Here is a 21,123-nt window from a genome sequence, read left to right as displayed (position 1 = left end):
TGGAGCATTACTCATTCATAGTTTATTCACCAAATATTCAGTAACATCTACTGTGTTCCAGATGTGATAAATTAAGACATGGTTATCAATGTTAAACTATTTCTATTGTAATGGGGGAAACAGGGAGGTATAATGGGAGAGGGAGCAAAGAGGTAAACATTTATAGACTGAGAGAACAAATTCTTGATATGGATCAGGTTAGCTGATGCAGGATGTCATCTGAGGTAGAAGTAGCTGTATCTAAGCATCCTTTATATGGAGTTGATTGTCAGTCTGCCCCAAACCATCCACAATTGTGGTTTTAGTGAAATATCTTGCAGCAACTCAATTGCAAAAGGGTTGCAAAGTCTCCTCAATCTTCAACCACTGGCTGGTGTCTTAATCCAAAGTACAACCTTAACTTGGAACTAGTCTTCTGGGCACACATAAACTTTTGGATAATAATGTCAACACCACCATCTTTCATTGTTAAAGAGTCACATAAACAAAGTATATGTAATATGCATAAAGTATCATCTAGGGACAAGACATGATAGCACTTTGTGTCCTTAAAATTTTTTTTTTTTTACAGACTATATCCCTCTGAATGATCTGGATACAACACACACCCACCATTACCACAGTAATTTTATTTGGCCCATTTGAATGATTATACAGGGAATATATAAAACAGGAGGGAATCTAGAGCCAGGGTCCCCAACAGGTAGGCCCAGTGGGAGGAATACCTTCCTAGGATGTCTTATTAGAATCATCTGGATAGTTTTTCCCAAGAAACACACCTACACCTCATCCTGGGATTTCCATCTGGGTCCCTCCCTGCTGCAGTACATCACCCTTACTGAAGGTGTTTTCTCTCACTTATGATAGGGTGGAAAAACACACCAAGGCCTTGTCTAATGAATCGCAGTATGAAGAGAGGTCTCTGAAACTTGGGCATAAGTAGCAAATTATCCAGCTGATGGATGATAACCAGAATCATTAAGTCACGGTGTGTGTCATGTATGTGCAGGAGCACGGATCACTGCATTTCCTAATATGGGCCAAAGATAGAAGGACAAAAGTAATCATCCCTCATTACAAATATGAATTCTGACCTAAAAATGTATGGATCAAGTATTGTGGAGAGTTAATTCCAAATGGCTTCTTGTTGTCAAGAAAAACGTAAAGACTGCCTAAACCACACATAAAAATCACCTCAAAGGAACACAAGATATCCAGATCTAGACAACTCACTATGAACCTGTGAAAATCTAGCAAGATTAATATTATTATTGATTGCCTAAAGTATTTCACCCTACGCTTCAGAGATGTGGGAATAGATGAGATAGGGTATGATTCCAGGGCAATTGAGGTTTGTAATAATAAAAAGGACTGTAATAATAAAAGTCCTTAGAAAGTCTTCTCCTCATTGTAATATTTCTACATTACACCCAAAGAACACAAGAAAATAGCAAATTACAAGATAGAATGGCTTTCATATATTTTACTAATCTAAAGTGTATTGAAAACAATTGTCTCCGTTTTATTGCAGGGTTCAATTGAGACTTTAGGCTTCAATTCAGCCTTTTAGTATAAAATTAGCTTCTTAGGGCAGAAAACTGTGAGGTGAAGAGGGCTCAGCTTATGGTCTCCCAACAGATGTTCAAAATTTTTCAGAAAGATTTTTTTTTTGTTTTTTAACATATTCCTACGATATAGCTGTAGCAGGGCTTCGCACCGGCACCAAATTCAAAATGTTAGCGTTAGGCATAGAAATGTTACGTAGCAAATAAAATAATTTCCAAAAGATGGTGGCTTTGGGGGGGCTTTTGCTAACAACTGTCGTGGAAATTTCCAAAGAGCGTTAAAGACCAGAAGCAACCGTTAAGCCAGGGGCGTCCTTACCACTGCGTCTCCCCTCGGCCCAGAGCCCGTGGATCTCCCTCAGGTCGGGTTGGGTCGCCTCTGCGCCCGGAAGATTGCATGGTGCAGCCTGCACTTCGCCTGGGCACCCTCCTGCTTTCGAGGCGTCCGGGCCCCTCAACCACAGCCACAAGCCAGCCTCCCGACCCAGCTCCCCGATCCTCAACCCAGAGAGTCAACCCAGAGATCCCGGTAAAGTTGTGGTGGGAATATCCCATTGCTGACTTCCAGACAGTCGGCAGGGCGGTGCACCGAAGGAGCTCAGGTTAGCGCGCTCCCCCCAGGGGAAGCTTCGCTCCCGGGACGCGTACCATGCGGCCGCGAAGGGAACCCAGCGGCGCTGTGGGGCGGTGGCCCACGCGAAGAGGAAGGCAGAACAGGACAGTCAGTAGTCAAAGCTGTGTTCAGGCCCTTGGAAAAGGGGCAGTTCCCCACTTCCCTCCGCACACGCGGGTCTCAGCAGCGCCTTGCCGCGCTCTAGCACACCTAGCCATCTCCTACAGTCCTACCGCGTCCTTCCCCACCCCAGCCCGCGGTCAGCCACCACACATTAGGACCGCGCGGAAACCGCCGAAAGGGAAGGCGGCTGGAGGGCAGTTGGGCGTGGCTTATCGAAGAGAGGCGTGCCCGAGGGGGTGGGGACACTACGCAACCATCGGTTCTGGCTGTTGATTGGCTGAAGTGACTGAGAGGAGCCCGCAAGCGTCTCCGCCCCGCCCGGGCTGCTCCTCCTCTTCTCCAGCGGCTTGGTCCGCACAGGCTCGCGAGGGAACCGCTCAGGCGCCGCCGCCCCAGCCCAGTGCGGACGACGGAAGAGAGGGAGGCGGAAGGAGGACACGCTCGCTCGCTTGCTCCCACCCGCACCCGGGCTCCTAGAGCCGGCGCGGAGCCCAGAGGGAGGAGCCGCGGCGGGCACGCCCCGCCTCCGGCCCGGGAAGACGACGCCAGCGACCTCGCCGGCCGGCCACCGCCCCCCTTGCCGGCCGAGACCCGCCCCCGGCCCCGGCCCCGGCCCTCCCCCGGCGGCATGGAGGGGCCCAGCTCCTGACTGCCGCGCCGCCGCCTCGGCCCCCGTCCCTCCTCCCGGCCCCTCCCTCCCGCCCCCGCTCGCATGTCCGCGCCGCCTTAGCCGAGGATGCTGAGGATGAAGCTGCCGCTGAAGCCGACGCACCCCGCGGAGCCGCCACCCGAGGCGGAGGAGCCCGAGGCGGACGCGCGGTTGTCCGCGAAGGCGCCACCGCGCCGCCGCCGAGACTGCCGCCCCCCGCCGCCGCCGCCGCCGCCGCCGCCCTCGGGCCAGCTGCGGGGCCCCCAGCCGCCGCCGCCGCCTGGGGGGCTCGGGCCGCCTGTTGCTGGGGGAGCGGCGGCGGGGGCGGGCATGCCGGGCGGCGGCGGCGGCCCCACGGCGGCGCTGCGGGAGCAGGAGCGGGTGTACGAGTGGTTCGGGCTGGTGCTGGGCTCCGCGCAGCGCCTGGAGTTCATGTGCGGACTACTGGACCTGTGTAACCCGTTGGAACTGCGCTTTCTCGGCTCGTGCTTGGAGGACCTGGCGCGCAAGGACTACCACTACCTGCGCGACTCGGAGGCCAAGGCCAACGGCCTCTCGGACCCCGGGCCGCTGGCCGACTTCCGAGAGCCGGCCGTGCGCTCGCGCCTCATCGTCTACTTGGCGCTGCTGGGCTCAGAGAACCGTGAGGCCGCCGGCCGCCTGCACCGTCTCCTGCCCCAGGTGGACTCTGTGCTCAAAAGCCTGCGCGCGGCCCGGGGCGAGGGCTCGCGAGGTGGCGCGGAGGACAAGCCCGGCGAGGACTGCAACGGCGAGGAGGACGCGGAGAAGGACGGCTCCGGCCCGGAAGGCAGCGGCGCCGAGCCCCGGCGCGGCAGCGGGCTGGGCTTCAGGGCCCAGGAGGAACTGCTGCTGCTCTTCACCATGGCCTCCCTGCACCCGGCGTTCTCCTTCCACCAGCGGGTCACCCTGAGGGAGCACCTGGAGAGGCTCCGCGCCGCGCTCCGCGGGGGCCCCGAGGACGGGGGAGTGGAGGCGGAGTCGTGTAACTTTGCCGGCCCCCGGGCCCAGGTAAGGCGTGCCAGCCCTCTGCGCCCGCAGTGTGGTCACCGCCTCGGCGACCTGCCCTGCCCGGCTTTCGGACTCCCGGTGGCCGAGCCTCACCCCACGCAGGTGGCTCGGAATCCCCTTGCCACGGCTCCCCGCCCAGTTGTACTAGCCTTCGTTAGTCTGGACCGCTCATTTCCACTGCTCCCCCCACCCCCGCTGCACACAGAGGCACCCGCCATAACAGAATGCTCTAGAAGTCTCTTCCGTGCCGGAGTTACCACGGAAAACATAGAGCACTCAGCCCGATCCCGCTCTCAGATGAAGAGTCTTGGGACTTTTTGACTTTGAGCATCTCTAGATGCTGGGAAAGGCGAAGCGCTAGTGGAGCCCGTGTGTCGGCCGCAGTCTCGCCTCGGGCTGAGCCTTCCCTTTCTTGCCGCCTGGCGCTCAGGTCACACGTTTTAAAGCTTTGCCTTACCCCTCGGTGAGGTGTCCTAAAGGTGCTCTCCCGGCGAGTTGCCCTATTATTGACACAAATGGGCCTTTTAGCTCAGTGGGTACCTGATTTAAAAGGGGTCGTAGGATCTTGTGGCTCCTGCTCGGAAAACTTGATGTTCCCTTAAAGCGGCGAAATGACTCAAAGTAGAAATGTAGTAGCGTGGTTTGTCTGGGTAAAGTAACCTCCTAGAGTGGGTTGGTAGTGTTCTTTGCCTCTGGCGTATCCTGCTTTCTAATGAGCGTGAGTCCTGCCAACAGATTTGGGTCCAGAGATGTTTGTTGAACCTTTTTAACTGTAGGCATAAATGTTTTTTAAAAAGTTATTAAACACCAAAATGTAGTAGATGAGAATTAAGATGAGTTACTTGTCGCAAACATTAAAGAAAAAAATTTAAATGGCCACGAAAGCAATTTAATAATAATCTAGGCCCAATATAAAGTTCTTGAGCTTGACAATTTAATGGACTAGTTAGCTTTCAGATAAAAACTGTACAATAAGAGCTTACTTTCATGGTTCACAGCTATTCTAGAAAACAACTGATTTGCTTGCCATGTTTTTCCAATTAGGTGATCTCCAGGATGATATATTGGGAAGGGGATTTTTTTTTTCACTCCTTACTTGTAAGTTAATTTAGCTTACATATCTTATATAGCTGCTTTCAGTCAATACCTTGAAACTAAAACCGAGCATTGTATTTCTGTAATGTCTGTGTGGACTCAGTACCCCTAGAATCAAAGGAATTTGGGGCCCTGAAGGATTTAGCTATAATCTAGGCTGAGCCCCTCTATTTCAAAAGGAGGCTTCTGTGAAGTGACTAACTCACATTTTAGGACATACTTTATCACACTCAGGAGGTAGTAACGCTAGTATCCAGAATTTTCTTAGCTTGAAATGTTGTCTGCCAGTGTCTATTTACTACTAGCATGCAACTGTGTATATTGATGGTAAAAGCCCTTTCCACTCTCCAGCCTACTTATTAAAATAATTTCAAAAAGTCCTATGTGCTCCATCATTAAATTTAGAGAAGAAAGCCTGAACTCAGGAGCAGTACTTATATATCTTTAATAAAATTTTTTTCTTGTAATAGTATAATAAGGATATCCTTAGAGTGTGGATGTAATGAAAATGTCCCACAGTGGAGCAGTTTTATATTATTCCATTCATATCATTCCAAAAAGGGTAATCTATTTTTGATTGTAACTACTAGGAGTCTTTTTCCCCCATTAAATTTTGCTTAAAATGCGAGTGTTGGAAAGTGACTAGACGAAGGGAAGAGATGCACGCAAACCACAATAATGAAAATTTTATCTTGACTCCAACGTGTGGCCTTTTCTGGCAATCAGTGAGTGCTGGGAAGAGTGGACTTTTGTGAGGCCGGGCATCCTGCCAATTATTTCAGCACACCATTACTTCTCAGGCAGTGCCTTGTGCTGTGGCCATCAGTTGTTTGGGAATAATTTATAGAGGATCCACGTACTACAGGTGAGGCTGAAGGCTGTTTCCAGAGGCTGGTGGCGTGATGAACTTTTTTTCTACAGTAGTTGTTTAGGGTTACCTTAATAAATCAGTTACGTCTCATTAAATTGGATACTACTCTACACACTTTCTGCTTGGTAGCGTGGACTCCGAGGCCTTCAGCTGTGGCTTGTTCTGGCCTTAAAGAAATTTGGGCAGGTCTTACAGATCCCAGGCTGTCACTCTAGAAGCGACTGAAGCGGGTGGATTGATTTCAGCCCTGGTTCACTGCAGTCCAATCCAGCTGTTTCGCAGCCCTCTGCCGCCTGCTCACAGTTGGAGAGTGGGCCCATATAGGATTGTGCGGGAAGGCGCCCAGGCTTGCGTGGAAGCACTGCGGTGCGCTGGGGGGCCCCGCGATCACGAGCGGCGGTGGACCCACAGACAGCGATCCGGGGCCAGTCTTGCAGGGCTCCTCCCCTCCCCCGCCCTGCAAGATGGCGACTGCACGCCTCCCACGTGACTGGCGCTGGCCACGCCCCCGAGGGGGCAGCCGGGACTGACCGTGCTGCCTTGGGGGGTGGCTTTGGCCCCCGTTGGGCGAGGTGAGGGGCACACGGCGGATCAGAGAACTATGCGGGTGATGTGCTCTGGGAATGGGAAAGGGAAATTTTTGTAGCAGCGTTTTATTGCCCCAGAAGTAACCTTTTTAGACACATAGATGTAACATACATGTAATTTAGCAGTATTCGTAATTGGTTTAGAAATAACTGTTAACTGTCTTAAGATCATTCATATTAAACGGGTGGTGCAGAACTAATTTTCTTTTAATTTTCTACTAGAGTAAGAGTATACTAGTCCAAAATAGTGTTCCTAGCTCATCCAAGACTTGTATCCAACACGTAATATGCAGCAGCTTCTCTTTAAACAAAGATTTTTAAAAATGAATGACGTTTATGGTAGAACTTGTATTTTAATGTGAACTTTATACTAATTATATGCTTATAAGCTACCAGGACCAGCAATTGTTTAGTGACATACTGTAGTTATGTTTATAGTTGAGGTGACAAGGCCACAAACTTAACCACTAGAATATACCAACTAGGCAATTTAGAAAGGGGAGCAAATTCAACAAATATATTTTTATTTTTAAAAGTAACACTTCTAGAGTTTTCTTGCATACTTTGGATTATTATAGAGTAAATGTTACATTGGATTACAACTTAAATGTCAACATTGCTTTTCAGAGACTTGAATATAAAGTTCATGTTTTTCGCAGCTGCAGTAGACTGCTGATCACTTGTAAAAGTCAATAAATAGCCAAGTGGGCAGTAGTGAAAATACTCATTAACAGTGTCCCAGGAGGAGTTCCCTTCGTGGCTCAGCAGTTAACTAACCCAGCTAGGATCCATGAGGATTCAGATTCGATCCCTGGTCTCGCTCAGTGGGTTAAGGATCCGATGTTGCCTTAAGCTGTGGCGTAGGTTGCAGTGTGGCTCAGATCCCATGTTGCTGTGGCTGTGGTGTAGGCCCTGGCAGCTGCAGCTCAGATTCAACCCCTAGTCTGGGGGCTTCTGTATGTCACCTGTGCAACCCTAAAAAGTAAACCAAACAAGCAAAAACAAAAAAACAGTGTCCTACAAAATTTATGTTATCGATGTAGTTATGTGTTAATAAAGTTATGGTCTGTGTATGTAGCATAGCTAAAAAACTTTTTTAAAAATGGGCCCCTTAATATTAGGAAAACAAACTATGAACGGTGTGTTGGCAATAGCATTAACGGTTAAGTATTTTTAAAAGATGCTAGTTTTGTTGCTTTATCATTGAAAAGGTGAGAGAGCCAAGCTTTGGATCTTTGCACACTTAAAGATACTCTGATTGTGAAAATGGGTAATCTAATTTTGGAGAGTTAACCCTCAATTAGCAACACAAAGGTAAAAAAAGGATAAGTTACTATGGTAATAGTACTTAATGGTTAATATCTAGTAGTGGTTTGCAATCAATGTCCTTTGCATAGCCATGTTTCTCTGGAGATTGTTTTCAGTATCCTCAAAACTCAGTTGTTTGGCACGTAGTACTAATGTTTGATTTAAAGATAGGAAATGAAATCTTTTGATAGTATAGTAGATAGTATGTTGTGTTATTTGAACTCACAGAACATATTTGAACTCACAAAAAGTAAATGGGCCATGAGTCCTTTGAAGAAAATAAAATCAATGAAAATAGTAAAAAAAGAAAAAGAAGACAGCTTTGCAAAATGGTTACTTTTTCACAGCATGGGTTAATAAGCTATATTGTACTTGACAGAGCAAATACCTCAACTCATTTTATTGATATAGATAATGTATTGGTAGCGTTGGTGCCTTAAAAAGAAAATGCTTTTCAAAGGAGTTTTAACATAAATACTCCTACTCTAAGGTAGATTGAATATATATGTCTGTGGTAACTGGAATCCTAGTGAGAGTTCGGACTTAAAATGAGAGGAGAGGTTAGTCAGGATTTCAGTTGTTAATGTATTAGGCACTAAAAAGATGCTTTCCAAAAATGACTTTTGTTTCCCATTATGGCTTAAGCAGAAACGAACCCAACTAATATTCTTGAAAATGCAGGTTCCATCTCTGGCCCCCTTCAGTGGGCTAGGAATCTGGTGTCATGAGCTGTGGTCTAGGCTGGCATCCGCAGCTCTGATTCGTCCCCTGGCCTGGGAACTTCCATATGGTGCACCTGTGGCACTAAAAAGCAAAAAAAAAAAAAATACAAAATACAAAAAAAAAATTTTTTTTTTAATGACTTTAAAAGAACAGCTATAATGCTCACAGTAGTAAATACCTTCATTTAATTTGTGGTCCACTGCTGGGAGATTTTGCAGTGGAGCAGGGGGAGCTGTCTGAGAAGGCTTTCCTCACTCCTATTGGAGGGATAATAACAGTACTTATGTTAGATTGTGAGGATTAAATGGATGACTAATTGTAGAATGATGTCTGGTACATGACCTTCAGTAAATGTTAGCAGTCACGGGTAAAAGTTAAACCTTGTTAGGAAGGTGGTGGTAGAAGAGTTGGATGTAGCATCTCACAGATTGAGAGTGGGGAGCAGAACTAGCTCTCACTTTTATGGGAAACTTGAGGTTGGTTTGACTGTAGCAAAGAACAAAAGCAGTTCAGTTAATAACTGCCCTTTGAGAGAGGCTTTTATATAGAAGATCACAGTTAAGCAGTGATTATTTTAGTCAAAAATAGGAGCTATTGGGTATTCTACCCCAGGTGTATTTTTCTGTGCAGTGTTTTTCTCAGGTAAGGAGAACTCAGGGAGTCTCACTTAAGTTAATATACCATTAACTTTTTTTCCACAAATTAACTGATGTACTATATATCCTTTTTTAAAAAATTACTTTTTGTGGGTTTTTTGGTGGGTTAGGGGACAGGAAATATGTCCCAGAGGCTGTCAAAGGCCTTGAGGAGTGTTGGCCATGTTTAGTAGAGCACTAGATTGAGAGGCTTAAACTCCAGCTCTGCCACTTGCTTTGTGATATTAACCAGGCCACTTAAATCCCTGAGCCACAGTCTTGTCTGTGAAATGGGAATAATGACTTCTTTTTAAGATTATGGTGATTGAATAATGAGAAGTCGCAAAGTAATTCATATACTGTTTTGACCACACATTCTCTGAGAGCGGTGCTCAATGCATTTTTCTTTTCCACTAAGATACAACCATCCAGATTGTTACATTAGTCTTTAGAAGTGTTTTGTTTTGTTTTGTTTTGTTTTGTTACTTAATAGACTACATGGTGTAGTATTTTCTATATTCTATATTAGCATACCTCTAAAGCTGGTGTTTGAGACATTTATTTGGGCAGAGTTTGTTAATTCTTAAATTGTAAAGATCTGGTATGCTACAGATAATATAAGCCCAAAAGAAGCACTTCTCTGGGTCAAAAATCATTAAAATATGTGTTTTCTCTTTATTGCATTTGGGGGTCGGAATGAGGAAAATATGTATTTTGAATTCGGGCTGTCATTAACTCCCATGCAACCATAATTTACTTAAATCTTTTCCACATTTAGTTAGGAAAGTATTCTATAGTTTAAAGCTACTTTGCAGTTTTGTTAAGTTATATAATTTTTGGTTATTTCAGAGCACAGACTGGAATCCATGGATAATTAAACTTTTTCGTATCTTTTTTATAGAAGCTATTAAATTGGCTCATTTGAAGCTTCTTTAATATTTTTGGTCTTCCTTGAGAAACATTAAGCTTAATTTTTTGTTAAAGAAAAGCAAAAAAAAAAAAAAAAAGCCTGCACTACCCTCAAAGCAGACTGAGCTTCACTCTTATCAACTATGTTTTGCATTATGGAGGACCGAGTTGTCACAGGGCTCCTTTTCCTCACAGAGGGTGCTTTGTCACACAAGCTGTCTTCATCCAGTCTGTGTAAACAGTCACTCTAGAAGGGAAGTGCCTAATCGGGTGTTTATGTTACAGGTGGCAGAGCTGCTGAGTGCTCACTCAGTACTCCATTTCCTTCTGTTCTTCGTAAGCTCCAGGGAACATTTGGCTTTAATGCCCTTCTAATTGTCTTAGTTCATTAGACATGTTCAGTGCTCATTGAGGAAATGATGTGAGGTCAGGTTTAGGTTTTGAAGAGGTCACTTTGGCAAGTTATTTGGTCTTTTCCAAGTTTCAGACTGCTCAGTATAGAATAGGTATGTCATCACCATTTATTGCATATAAATGCTGTGAAGATGAAAGTAATAATAATACATGAAAATGCTTGGTAAACATGAGTGAGAAAGGTCGACCAATCTATCAGTTGGTTGTTCCAAGAGTGGGTAGTGCACTTTGGTTGCAGAAGCCTGAAGAGATAATAGGGGTAGGGTTACAGAGAGCCTTGAAGGTCAGATGAAAGGAACAGATGGCCCACAGGCTGCAGTGGGAGCAGGTGAAAATTTGTGTCTCTCTCTGAAATGGTCATTTGTCACTTTAATATGTATGAAAAGAATGCATCACTGATTTTTTTTTTTTTTGCTTTTTTTAGGGCTTCACCCAAGGCGGCACATGGAGGTTCCCAGGCTAGGGGTCTAATTGGAACTGCAGCTGCCGGCCACAGCCACAGCAACTTCAGATTCGAGCCACATCTGCGACCTCCACCACAGCTCACAGCAACGTCGGATTCTTAACCCACTGAGCAAGGTCAGGGATTGAATCTGCAACCTCATGGTTCCAAGGTGGATGCGTTTCTACTCTGCCACGACAGGAACTCTGCGTCACTGATTTTTAAAAACCTCCCAGACTCATCCAGTTCTCTCAGTGGTACCATTATATTTCTAGTCACTCTGATTTGCTTGACAACCTTAATCCTTAATCCTCTCCTCCCCCAATATCCTGAATCCACTCATTTCTCATCCTTGCTGACACTGTTCTCTTTTGGGACTTTGTTTCTGATTCCCTTGCTTTCAGCCTTCCCAACTCTTTACCTGTTGGATACCACTGCCAGGTATGTCTTCCTAAAGCAATAATCATATCACGTTTTCTTGCAGTGACTGGTGGAAACCTGATCTCTAATAGGTCTTTTTTCTCAAAATCTCTTTCCCCGACTCTGCTCACGTCCTTCATTTCATTCCGGGCTGACTCATGCCTCACCTCCTGCATGTTCTTTGAAATTGTCTCTGCAGCAGTCTTCTAGGATTCTTTGTTGTCTCTGCATTCCAGTAGCTTGTATATTCTGTTACAATTTCAATACTTAACCTATGATTCTTTTCTTTTTTTTTTATTTTACTTTGAATTATTTTTAACTTATAAAATTGACCTTTCCTCCTGGATTTTAAGTTCCCCAAAGGCTTGGGCATCACATCTTATTTTTTTTGTCAGCGTTGCATATATCATAAAGTGCTCAGTCAAAATTTCCTGTGCCTAAGATATTTCAAATATAGCTCTGAAAAATACCATTATGATTAATTGTTGCAAGACACAGTGCATCAAGCAGTGATTTTTTTTTTTTTTGTCTTTTATGAGTGATCAGCTACTTTGTAAACATTTATAGCCCTATAGTATAGGCACAAGTGTATAGTATAGGCACAATCGTTTTGGAAATAATAGAAGAAAATGTTTCTTTAGTTAGAAAGCATGGCACGGTATAGATTTGAATTGAAATTTCAATGATTGAATGCTGAATAGTTGTGCTTATTAATTATTCTTTTAAAATCTGACCATGTGTACTCCACTCCCTAAGTTAACTAAGCTTTTGTGTGGGGGGTGCATACTGGTGCAAACCTAAGGGTGATGTTTTGATAGGGTGGAAAAAATCACAGATGACAAACTATCTTCTTTTTTTTTTTTTTAGGGCCTCACCTGCAGCATATTGAAGTTCCTGGGCTAGGGGTTGAATCTGAGCTGCAGCTGCTGGCCAGAACAAATTGCCTTCTTATTGTTTGGGTAGTTGTAGCTATTGTAGTCTAGTGTTGATTTCCAATCTATGATTAGCTTGAGGGGTGGTGGGAGCCAGATGTGGAATTGAGGTAGTACCTTGCTTATGATCAGAAAGCTAAAAACTTGGGTGGTTTCTGAAGTGAGCACTTTATAATCTAATAGTTGAGGAATGCCTAAATTGAGATGGTTTAGAAACATAATATTCTTGCAGTATAATTGACTCTTGTTTGGGGTATCAAATGATTGAAATTCACTAGTGGTCCTGGAAGGAACGACATAGTCGCATGTGAGCCCAAGTGCTGTACTGTTTGGAGAAGACTTCCTCGAGAAAGAAGCATCTGCTTACAGAGAGGGTGCCTGATGAGAGGGTGATTTTGAGTGGTTTTGTTAGTTTGGAAGAAGGTGCCCGTTCTACTCAGTGTTGAACACAAGCCCTAATGCAATACTTTCCTACAGTAATATTTACCAACTCACTTTCTGTCAAAGATCCTTCATAAGTTCTATAAGCTACAGTTTCTTTTTTCTTTTTTGCTTTTTTAGGGCCACACCTGCGGCATATGGAGGTTCCCAGGGTAGGCATCTAATTGGAGCTACAGCTGCCGGCCTACTCCAGAGCCACAGCAATGCCAGATCCAGGCTATATCTGTGACCTACACCACAGCTCACAGCAATGCTGGATCCTTAACCCACTGAGCAAGGCCAGGGATCGAACCTGCAACCTCATGGTTCCTAATCAGATTCGTTTCTGCTGAGCCACGACAGGAACTCCGAGCTACAGTTTCTATATGATTCCAGGAACATTTCTTCATGGGGGTAAAGGCTGTGGTTCTGCTGCAGGAGCTAGAAGTCCCTAACAGTGCCATTGGCTGTCAGGCTCCTGAGCCCAGGCTCACTTCCTACTAAGACCCTTCAGTGTCTGTCCCCCTGCTCTCATCTTCTGTGGGGTGGGGCCATGTGGGAGAGGGCAGGTAGGCTACATACAGGCTGGGGAGGAGAGACACATCCTCACTAGATCCTTTTGTACTCATGCTTATAAGTGTGTTCTTTCCACCTCTCCCAGAAACATTCTGGCAAAGTGGGGATTTAAAGTTTCGAGGGCTGCTAGCCCAGGGCTGTAGCAGTTCCTGACTCAACCTCCTAGTTCCAGGGTAAAAGAAGAAATCTTTTCCTTTCTGTGGTGGGAGATCAGAAAGTTGGTAAAGGGAACACACATGCTAGTGCTAAAGAGGAAGACTCTAGTTTTGGTCTAGGCTGGGAAGCCCTTACCACTATCCTTCCTCACATTCTATACTTTTGTGGTCCAGTACAGTTTACATTTTTCACCAACCCACTTGTCAACACAGGTGAGCCTTTTGAGTTTCAAAAATCAGAAACAGTTTCATGAGGAAAACATCCAGGCCAGTTCTGCCCTCACTTCTCTTTCATTCTCCACGCGCCTCCTCCCCAGTAGGCTTCCAAATCAGCATTCTTCTGCTAGATCTTCCCTAATTGTTCATCCTACAAGTTCAGTTCTCTAGAAAAGATGATGACATGGACAATTTTAATGTTTTATTTGCAATTCAGAGTTCCCCAAGATACATAGAAAGTTATAGTGGATCAAGTTTTCTTCCCCCATCTAGTTCAATCTACCCAGTTCCATTCCACCCCTACTCTGCACAGGTAACCACTGTCAGGTCACAAATGTGTTACGAAATTGCAGAGCCAGGTCTGGTCTGTGGACTGTGATGACAATGTGTATATATGGAGTCAGTAAATTGTTTAGCCCTCCCTCCCACATTCAATAACTGGAGTGCATTTATCCATGCTTTAAGATAGAATTTTCCACACTCATCTTGCTGAATCACCTAACACACACATTTTTAGTTAAACTATTCAGTAAATTGCATAGGAAGCTAGTCTACAATCATGAAATCTGTGGCATGCTGTTTCTAAGCTTCTGATTCCTTGGTCTCCCTCCATTCCTCACTGTTGGGTCAGTTTTGTTGTTTGCAGCATAACTCCCCCCCCCCCCCCCCCGCTGTACTTGTGGGATGCAGAAATTCCTTGGCCAGGGATTGAACCCACCTCACAGCAGTGACCTGAGCCACAGCAGAGACAACGCTGGGTCCTTAACCTGCTGAGTCACCGGGGAATACCACAGCATAATTTTTAATACATTTACCATCTTTGTTTCTTCTCATACCAGAACTTCCTTTTTTCAGATGCCATAGGTTGATTCAAGGCATTACTTTGGATTGGGTTTTGCTGTTTCATTGAGTAAAGTTGAGACAAATGTCTGCCTCTTCTACTACGTCTTCTTAAAGAGACAGTAAATCTTAAATTTACCTCAGGTGCTTTCCTTTTCTTCCACCAAAATAGATGACATCTCAGTGTTGTTTCTAATAACGAATCATTTTCTGACATTGAAACAAGACTTTCTAGGACTCTTGCTTAAATAATAGCATATGCTTTAGGTTCAACCCTGATTATTTGAAGAAGAGAATTTTGATAACTGTAACAGATTACTCCAAAACTTAGTAGCTTATACCAACAACCATTTTTTTATTATTTCTCATAGTTCTGTGGGCTAGTAATTTAGACAGGTAACTAATAGCACGAGGGCCTTGTCTTCACTCCAGGATGTCTGGAGACACAGCTGGGACGGAGGGAGTCATCCCTCCCTGTCCTCTCCCCTGTGGTCTCCAGCGTAGCAGCCTCAGGGAAATTGCAGTTCTAACATGCTGGCCCAGGACTCCAAGAGCAAGTGTCCCTAGAGGCCTGGCTGCAAGGCTTCTTATGACTTGCCCTTGACACCAGTCCTGGAACACCCCTCTGTCATGTTCTACTGATCAGGCAATCCTCTAAGGTCAGCCCAAACCCAGGAGTTGGGGAATCAGATCAATCTTCCAGTGGGAGGAGTATCAGAGTATTTCTGGCTGTCTTTAACGTGCCACAAAAACAATAGGATGTTGTTATATACGAATGTTAAATTCTAAGTTTCATTTGATGAGTGTAAAAACTTCTGAATATGTTAGTAAACTTCATAAAAAACAAACTAAGAAATTCCTAATTTCTGATTTTTTTCCCCCTCTTTTCACAGCTGCACCTGTGGCATATGGGAATTCCTGGGCTAGGAGTCGAATTGGAGCTACAACCACAGCAATGCTGGATCCGAGCTACATCCGTGACCTATACTCCATACGGCTTGCAACAATGGTGGAGCCTTAACCCACTGAGCGAGGCCAGGGATCAAACCAGACTCCTCATGGAGACTACTCGGGTCCTTAGCCACAACGGGAACTCCTGATTTTTTTTTTTTTTTTTCTTTAAAGAAAGAATGTCCTGGTATTTAAAAATTTATAGTTTGCATCAAAGGACTAGAGGAAACTTGCAGAATATTGGCAAATGAGCTAAAATAAATTCCATCTACAGTTTAACTGTTGCTAAAGTAAAATGGAGTCGATGTGATCTTTGTCTCATGAAATGTTTTCAGAGAAGAGTCTTTTTAGGACTGCCCAGTCACTTGATTATTTCAGAAACTTTCCCTACATTTAAGAGATCTCAAGCATGTAATTGTGATGGATCTCCTTATATAAAAGTGAAATCTGAGCAGTCTCTAGAATGAAGGATACATTACCTGACAGGTGGATTTGAGCCAACCAGAAACACACCATAGGTCAGAAAAAGCTTTACACACTCAGGTAAGTTTTAGAAAGGAGAAGGGCATACATATAATCATGTTCTTTTCATTCCTGTTCATGTTTTTTGCTGGTGTAGCATTTTTAAACTTCATCTTCTTAATCCAAGCAGAGGAAAATTCTGCCACTTTCCACCTCATCCTGACACTTTCATCCAACTAGTCTTTATAAAATGCCAATTTGACATGTCACCAGTCTGAGCTTAATAGAGCAAGTGAGCTTAATTCCTCCACGAACAATTCCAATCAACCAGTAGTTTTCAGATTTTATGGCCCTTCCCCTTATGCAGAATAAAGCACGCCTGACTTGGAAAAGGGGAGACAGCAGAGCCAACAACCTTTTGCATGAGGACCAGTAAACGCTGTAATTTTGATCTTTGTAGCTCATGAGGCATTAGATTAAATTGTTGTTAAATTAATAAAATTTTATAGTTTCTAAACTTAGTCTAAATGATTTTATAGTATCGATATATGCTAAGACTTGACTTGGGGTAGGGGAGAGAAAACTTAGATATTTCATGGGTTGATGAACTTAGGTCTTTGGATAGAAACTCAATTCCCCTTTTCTGCCTACATAATTAAAACAGAAGGCTTTTTACTTGGTTGTTGTGTTCCTTAAAGTAACTTCAGACTTTGTTGTGCAACCATCAGCACCCTGCATCTCCAGAACTTTCTTTTGTCCTAAATTGAACCTCAGTATCTGTTAAGCAACTACTCCCCGCTCTGTCTCTCTCAAGTCCCTGGCAGCCACCACTCTACTTTCTCTATGAATTGACCCCTCTAGGTACCTTATGTAAGTGGAGTCACACAGTGTTTGTCTTTTTGTGCCTGGCTTATTTCACTTAGCATAATGTCCTCAAGATTCATTCATGTGTCAACTTTATTCCTTTTCAAGGCCGAATAATTTTCAGCTGTATTTTTACCACATTTTGTTTATCTGTTCATCCATCAGTGGATATTTCAATTGTTTCCACTTTTAGGATATTATGAATAATGCTGCTATGAACATCAGAGTACTAATTATCTGAGACTGTTTTCAGTTCTTTTGGGTATATACTTAAAAGTGGAATTGCTGGATCATATGATAATTTTTATTTTTTTGAGGAACTCCTATACTGCCCTCCATAGTGTCTGCACTGTTTTACATTCCCACCAACAATTCACAATTTCTCCATATTCTCACCAATACTCGTCTGTTTTTTGGATAATAGCCATCCTAATGGGTATAAAGTTGTATCTCATTGTAGTTTTGATTTGCATTTCCCTAATGAAAACTGTTGTTTCTTGCATATTTTTCATTCATTTATATTTGAAGGTGTGTTGTCTTTAAATTTATGAACCACATATGAAAAATGTGGAAAATATCCTATAAGAAATGGTTGATTTATTCAGCTAGAACTTCCAGTTACAAATACTTGAGAGGATTACAGTACTTTACTTACATTGATTTTTAAAGTATTTATAGCAACTCTAGGCCAATGTGGTTGTAGTACTTTGTAGTAAATGATTAAATAGTCTGTTAGCGAATACATGATTTTGTTATTGCAAGAATTCCTAAATCCACCTTTTTAAAATAAGTAATTTGAAAGTTGGATGTCGGTGCTCTTTCTCTTCTCCTTAAGTGTTCCTGTGTAGACAGGCTTTATTTCCTTGGGTTTCTGAAAGAAGACACACTACAAGGCTGAAGCTTAGCTCCCAAGAATATCTAATATGGTGTCTTATTCCCAGAAATAGAGCTGCCAATTGGCAACCCATACTCATTGTTAGGCCAGGATGACTGATTAGGCTGTAGAACAAAATATTTTAGGACTTCCCTTGTGGCTTACAACAAAATATTTTAAATTAGGAATCCTTGGAAAGCGAAGGGTCATCTCTTTACTTCCTTTCTTTATAAATTAAAAATTAATATTATTTATTGCAGATTTGTAAAATTGTAATTATTCCTGAAACTGAGATAATTTTGCTCTGAGTAGTATTTTGAGATTCTGAACATGAAGGGGGGGATAAGGTGTGAGTGGCGATAAAGAATGTTATAAAGCTATTTTATTTTTTGGCTTATCCAGTGGGTTATAGTAACAATATATGCATGACAGTGCTTGAATTCAGAGAGCTCTGTGTAAGATGAACATGCTGTTCATTTCTCATAGCAGCAGTTCTGGGGTAAACTTAATCTAGTTCACATGATTGGCTGGGCAGTCTCAGATTTAGAGTACCCAGTACTGTTAAATGATTTAACATTCATAGTGAACTTATGTGCATACACATTCTTGTTGAGCGAGGTGGGCATGTATTGATGATACCTTTTAAAAACTTTTTCCCAGCAAAGCATCTTGATAGACTGTCACTAAAACCAAGTAATGAGGAAAAATTGCATAATGTAAAAAATACAAAAGCCATTACATCTGGGGAATAGCATAAAGGGAGCCATCTATTTTGTATGTGTTCCTTCAGTCCTGGGTTCACTTTGGTATAGAATTGACATCATTGGCAACTCTGAGTAGCAATTTTCGGTGTGTCCCAAGAGAACTAAGACAGTAAATAATTGATAGAATATTACCATTAAATGAAGAAAATATTGGTACTTCTTTCCTTACTGCTCTCACACTGTACTTTCTGTGCTTAATAGGTAATCACCTATTTGATCTCTAGAAATTGGCTATTAAAATTGTTGCTGTTAAAATTATGACTGTAATCTGGTTTATTTTTGTGACATCCACTGTTTTTAATTTCTGGTATAGATTAACCTGTACCCCTCTTTCTCTTCTAGAATGACTCTGCTCATAGTGATTATTTGCAAAGTGGCGAAGCCAGTTTGTTAGAACAAGCCCCAATACCTCATGACGGACTTACTGTGGCACCTCATAGAACCCAGCGAGAAGGTATGCTATGTGTTTTTTTTCCTAAACTTTAGAGCATCTGTACGTGAAGAGATTGCAGCATGCTCTTAACATTGGTTAACTCACTCTTTCTCCTTTTTGAAATAGAGAATCCTACGGGTCTAGGTTGGGCTCAAATGCCGGACCTCGTACTTCCTTGAGTCTGCATGTGGGCCCTGGCTTCACAGCCCCTGGCCTGTCCCAGCACATGCTCACCTGGTTCTGCCTTGTAGTCATGGATCTTCTGTCTGGCTGCATACTTCTGGAGGGCAAAGACCTTCACCTACTCCTGAAGTATTAGTACAGTGCTATATCTGGAAAATACTCAGTTTCTCCTGAAGAAATTAATTTTATAGAAGTTCACTGCAAGAGAGTAAAGATATTTCTTACAAGTCCATGTTTTCTGCAGTAATGCACTTTTCAAGAGGACTGAGTTGGGGGTGGGGGGTGAAAGGACATGGCCACCTGATCAGAGATGAGTTCAGATATTCTCTTCATATCTGGGAGTCCGTTAACCTGTATTGAGGGAAAAATTGAAATAGAAACTGTGGACTGCTGCCTAGACAGTCTTGGGAAGGGAATGATGTACAATAAGCATCACACTCAACTGTAACAGCTTTGAATTGGTGTCATTTTGTCTCCTTCTGTTACACTAATAATCCTTTTCATGTATTATATTTTTCTTTACAGAGAAAAAATAGATGTGAATGTTTAATGTTTAAAAAAGGTTTATGTAATGACTACTTCTGTTCTAGACTTGAAGGATAGACTACTTCAGCCAGGCTCACTGAACCTGCCAGTAACCTAAAGCAGTTTGGTTTTACAGTGAGGTTCCTTTTTTTGAAAAAATAAATAAATGAAGATACTGGGGAAAAAAACCATTAAGACTACATCAAAATGGTAACAATTAACTCTGAGATAGTTCTTATAAATGGATGTTTTTTTAATATTCTTAATTCTTAAACAAATGTATGTAGTCCATACTTTCAATTTTAATTTCCAAGTTTTAAAGGATCTCCCGTTATCAGCCATTCCTCACCACATACTCTTTTTGTCTTCCTCATCTTGATTCTGATAGATCACAGCAGGTATGATTTGAAATCAAGGCTGAAGCCATGGCCATGTTCCCATACCTCTACCGCTCCAGTGACCCCTACCCTCACTCCACTGATTTTCAGAAGTAAAGCTGCTTCATAGTTCTGAACATTGATCAGTTCAGATGGTTTTTATTTAATAGCATCATCCTTCACATAATTTATAGAACAGCTTTTGGAAACAGCAGACTTTGGTCTTTATCATATTGGAGCAGTTCTGTGCAGTTACAGGTTTCTCACCTGGCTTTTGAGATTTTCTTTTGTCTCCGTCCTCAACATTCCTCACCCACCAAGGGAAGTTGGCCCAGAATCAGGCCACCAAACAGTATATATTTGGAAAGTCGGCACAAAACACTGGTAATGGTATCTATCTCCTTAGCTTATTATGAATTACAAGTATCTGTTTATCAGGAAATTTCTGTAATCTTTGTTTCCTGCTTTCTCATTGCCCACCTTCTGTGATCTATAGCAATCTTAATTCTTCCTGTATTCTTTTGTTACTTTGTATATTCTGCTTCACCTATTTTAACATCTTCCTTTAAGGCGAAGTGAGTCCTTCCCTTTTCTTCTCCATCTCCTGTCCCCTGAATCCAGCAGTAACCCTGGTCTGTTGAGCCACTTTCCTAACTTCTTCCCTGTGACCTTTATCATCTTCATTACAATGTCTTCTATTTATACCCTCAGTAACAATCTTTTTTTCCCTTAAGTCCTTATATTATGCTTAAGACTGGCTCTTTTCAATTTGTGAAAGTGATTTACTTTGTAAGATGAAAACTTTTATTGAATCAGAATGTATGAAATAATTAGTTGGGGAATTTGCACATTTGCTTACTTCATGAATAAATTGACCATCTAATTGAATTCAGAGTCATTGTTCTTAAGCCACTAATATAATTTATGACCACTATTTTTATCTGTATAATAAATTGTGAAAATTTTTTCCTATAGTGAACCATCATATTTCATTATAATGTTAAGTTTGTATTGCCATTATATGATGTTAAAGGTTACATTTGAGAAAAATAATTTTTTTTTTATTATTTATTTTTTTATTTATTTTTTTAGGATTGCATCCTTGGCATATGGAAGTTCCCAGGCTAGGGGTTAAATCGGAGCTACAGTTGCTGGGCCTGTGCCACAG

General features: G+C 42.9%; 2 protein-coding genes across 11 annotated transcripts in view; one reads left to right on the top strand and one right to left on the bottom strand.

The window, feature by feature from the left end:
• Positions 1–2,272, bottom strand: part of LOC146406843 (uncharacterized) — a 103,532-nt gene extending 101,260 nt beyond the window's left edge. For 5 of the 9 annotated variants that reach the window (XR_014815894.1, XR_014815887.1, XM_084977149.1 and 2 more), the window contains exon 1: positions 1,885–2,272. Coding sequence is in view for 3 of the 9 variants with exons in the window: in XM_084977149.1 (XP_084833275.1) it covers positions 1,885–2,120 (236 nt within the window). In the remaining 6 variants the exon portion in view is untranslated. The remainder of the gene's footprint in view (positions 1–1,884) is intronic. The other 4 variants (XR_014815908.1, XR_014815913.1, XR_014815895.1 and 1 more) reach the window with 1 other exon arrangement.
• Positions 2,273–3,011: 739 nt separating this feature from the next.
• ZCCHC2 (zinc finger CCHC-type containing 2) overlaps positions 3,012–21,123 on the top strand; it is a 57,277-nt gene continuing 39,165 nt past the window's right edge. For both annotated transcript variants that reach the window (XR_014815855.1, XM_021099630.2), the window contains exons 1-2: positions 3,012–3,979; positions 18,780–18,891. Coding sequence is in view for 1 of the 2 variants with exons in the window: in XM_021099630.2 (XP_020955289.1) it covers positions 3,038–3,979; positions 18,780–18,891 (1,054 nt within the window). In the remaining variant the exon portion in view is untranslated. The remainder of the gene's footprint in view (positions 3,980–18,779; positions 18,892–21,123) is intronic.

Source organism: Sus scrofa, chromosome 1, assembly GCF_054392235.1.
Source record: "Sus scrofa isolate SSC_HxYL_T2T_F1_AM1 chromosome 1, Sscrofa_HxYL_maternal_Yorkshire_Landrace_v2.0, whole genome shotgun sequence".
NCBI classification, from domain to species: domain Eukaryota; kingdom Metazoa; phylum Chordata; class Mammalia; order Artiodactyla; family Suidae; genus Sus; species Sus scrofa.
This window is presented reverse-complemented; position numbering and strand designations above follow the sequence as displayed.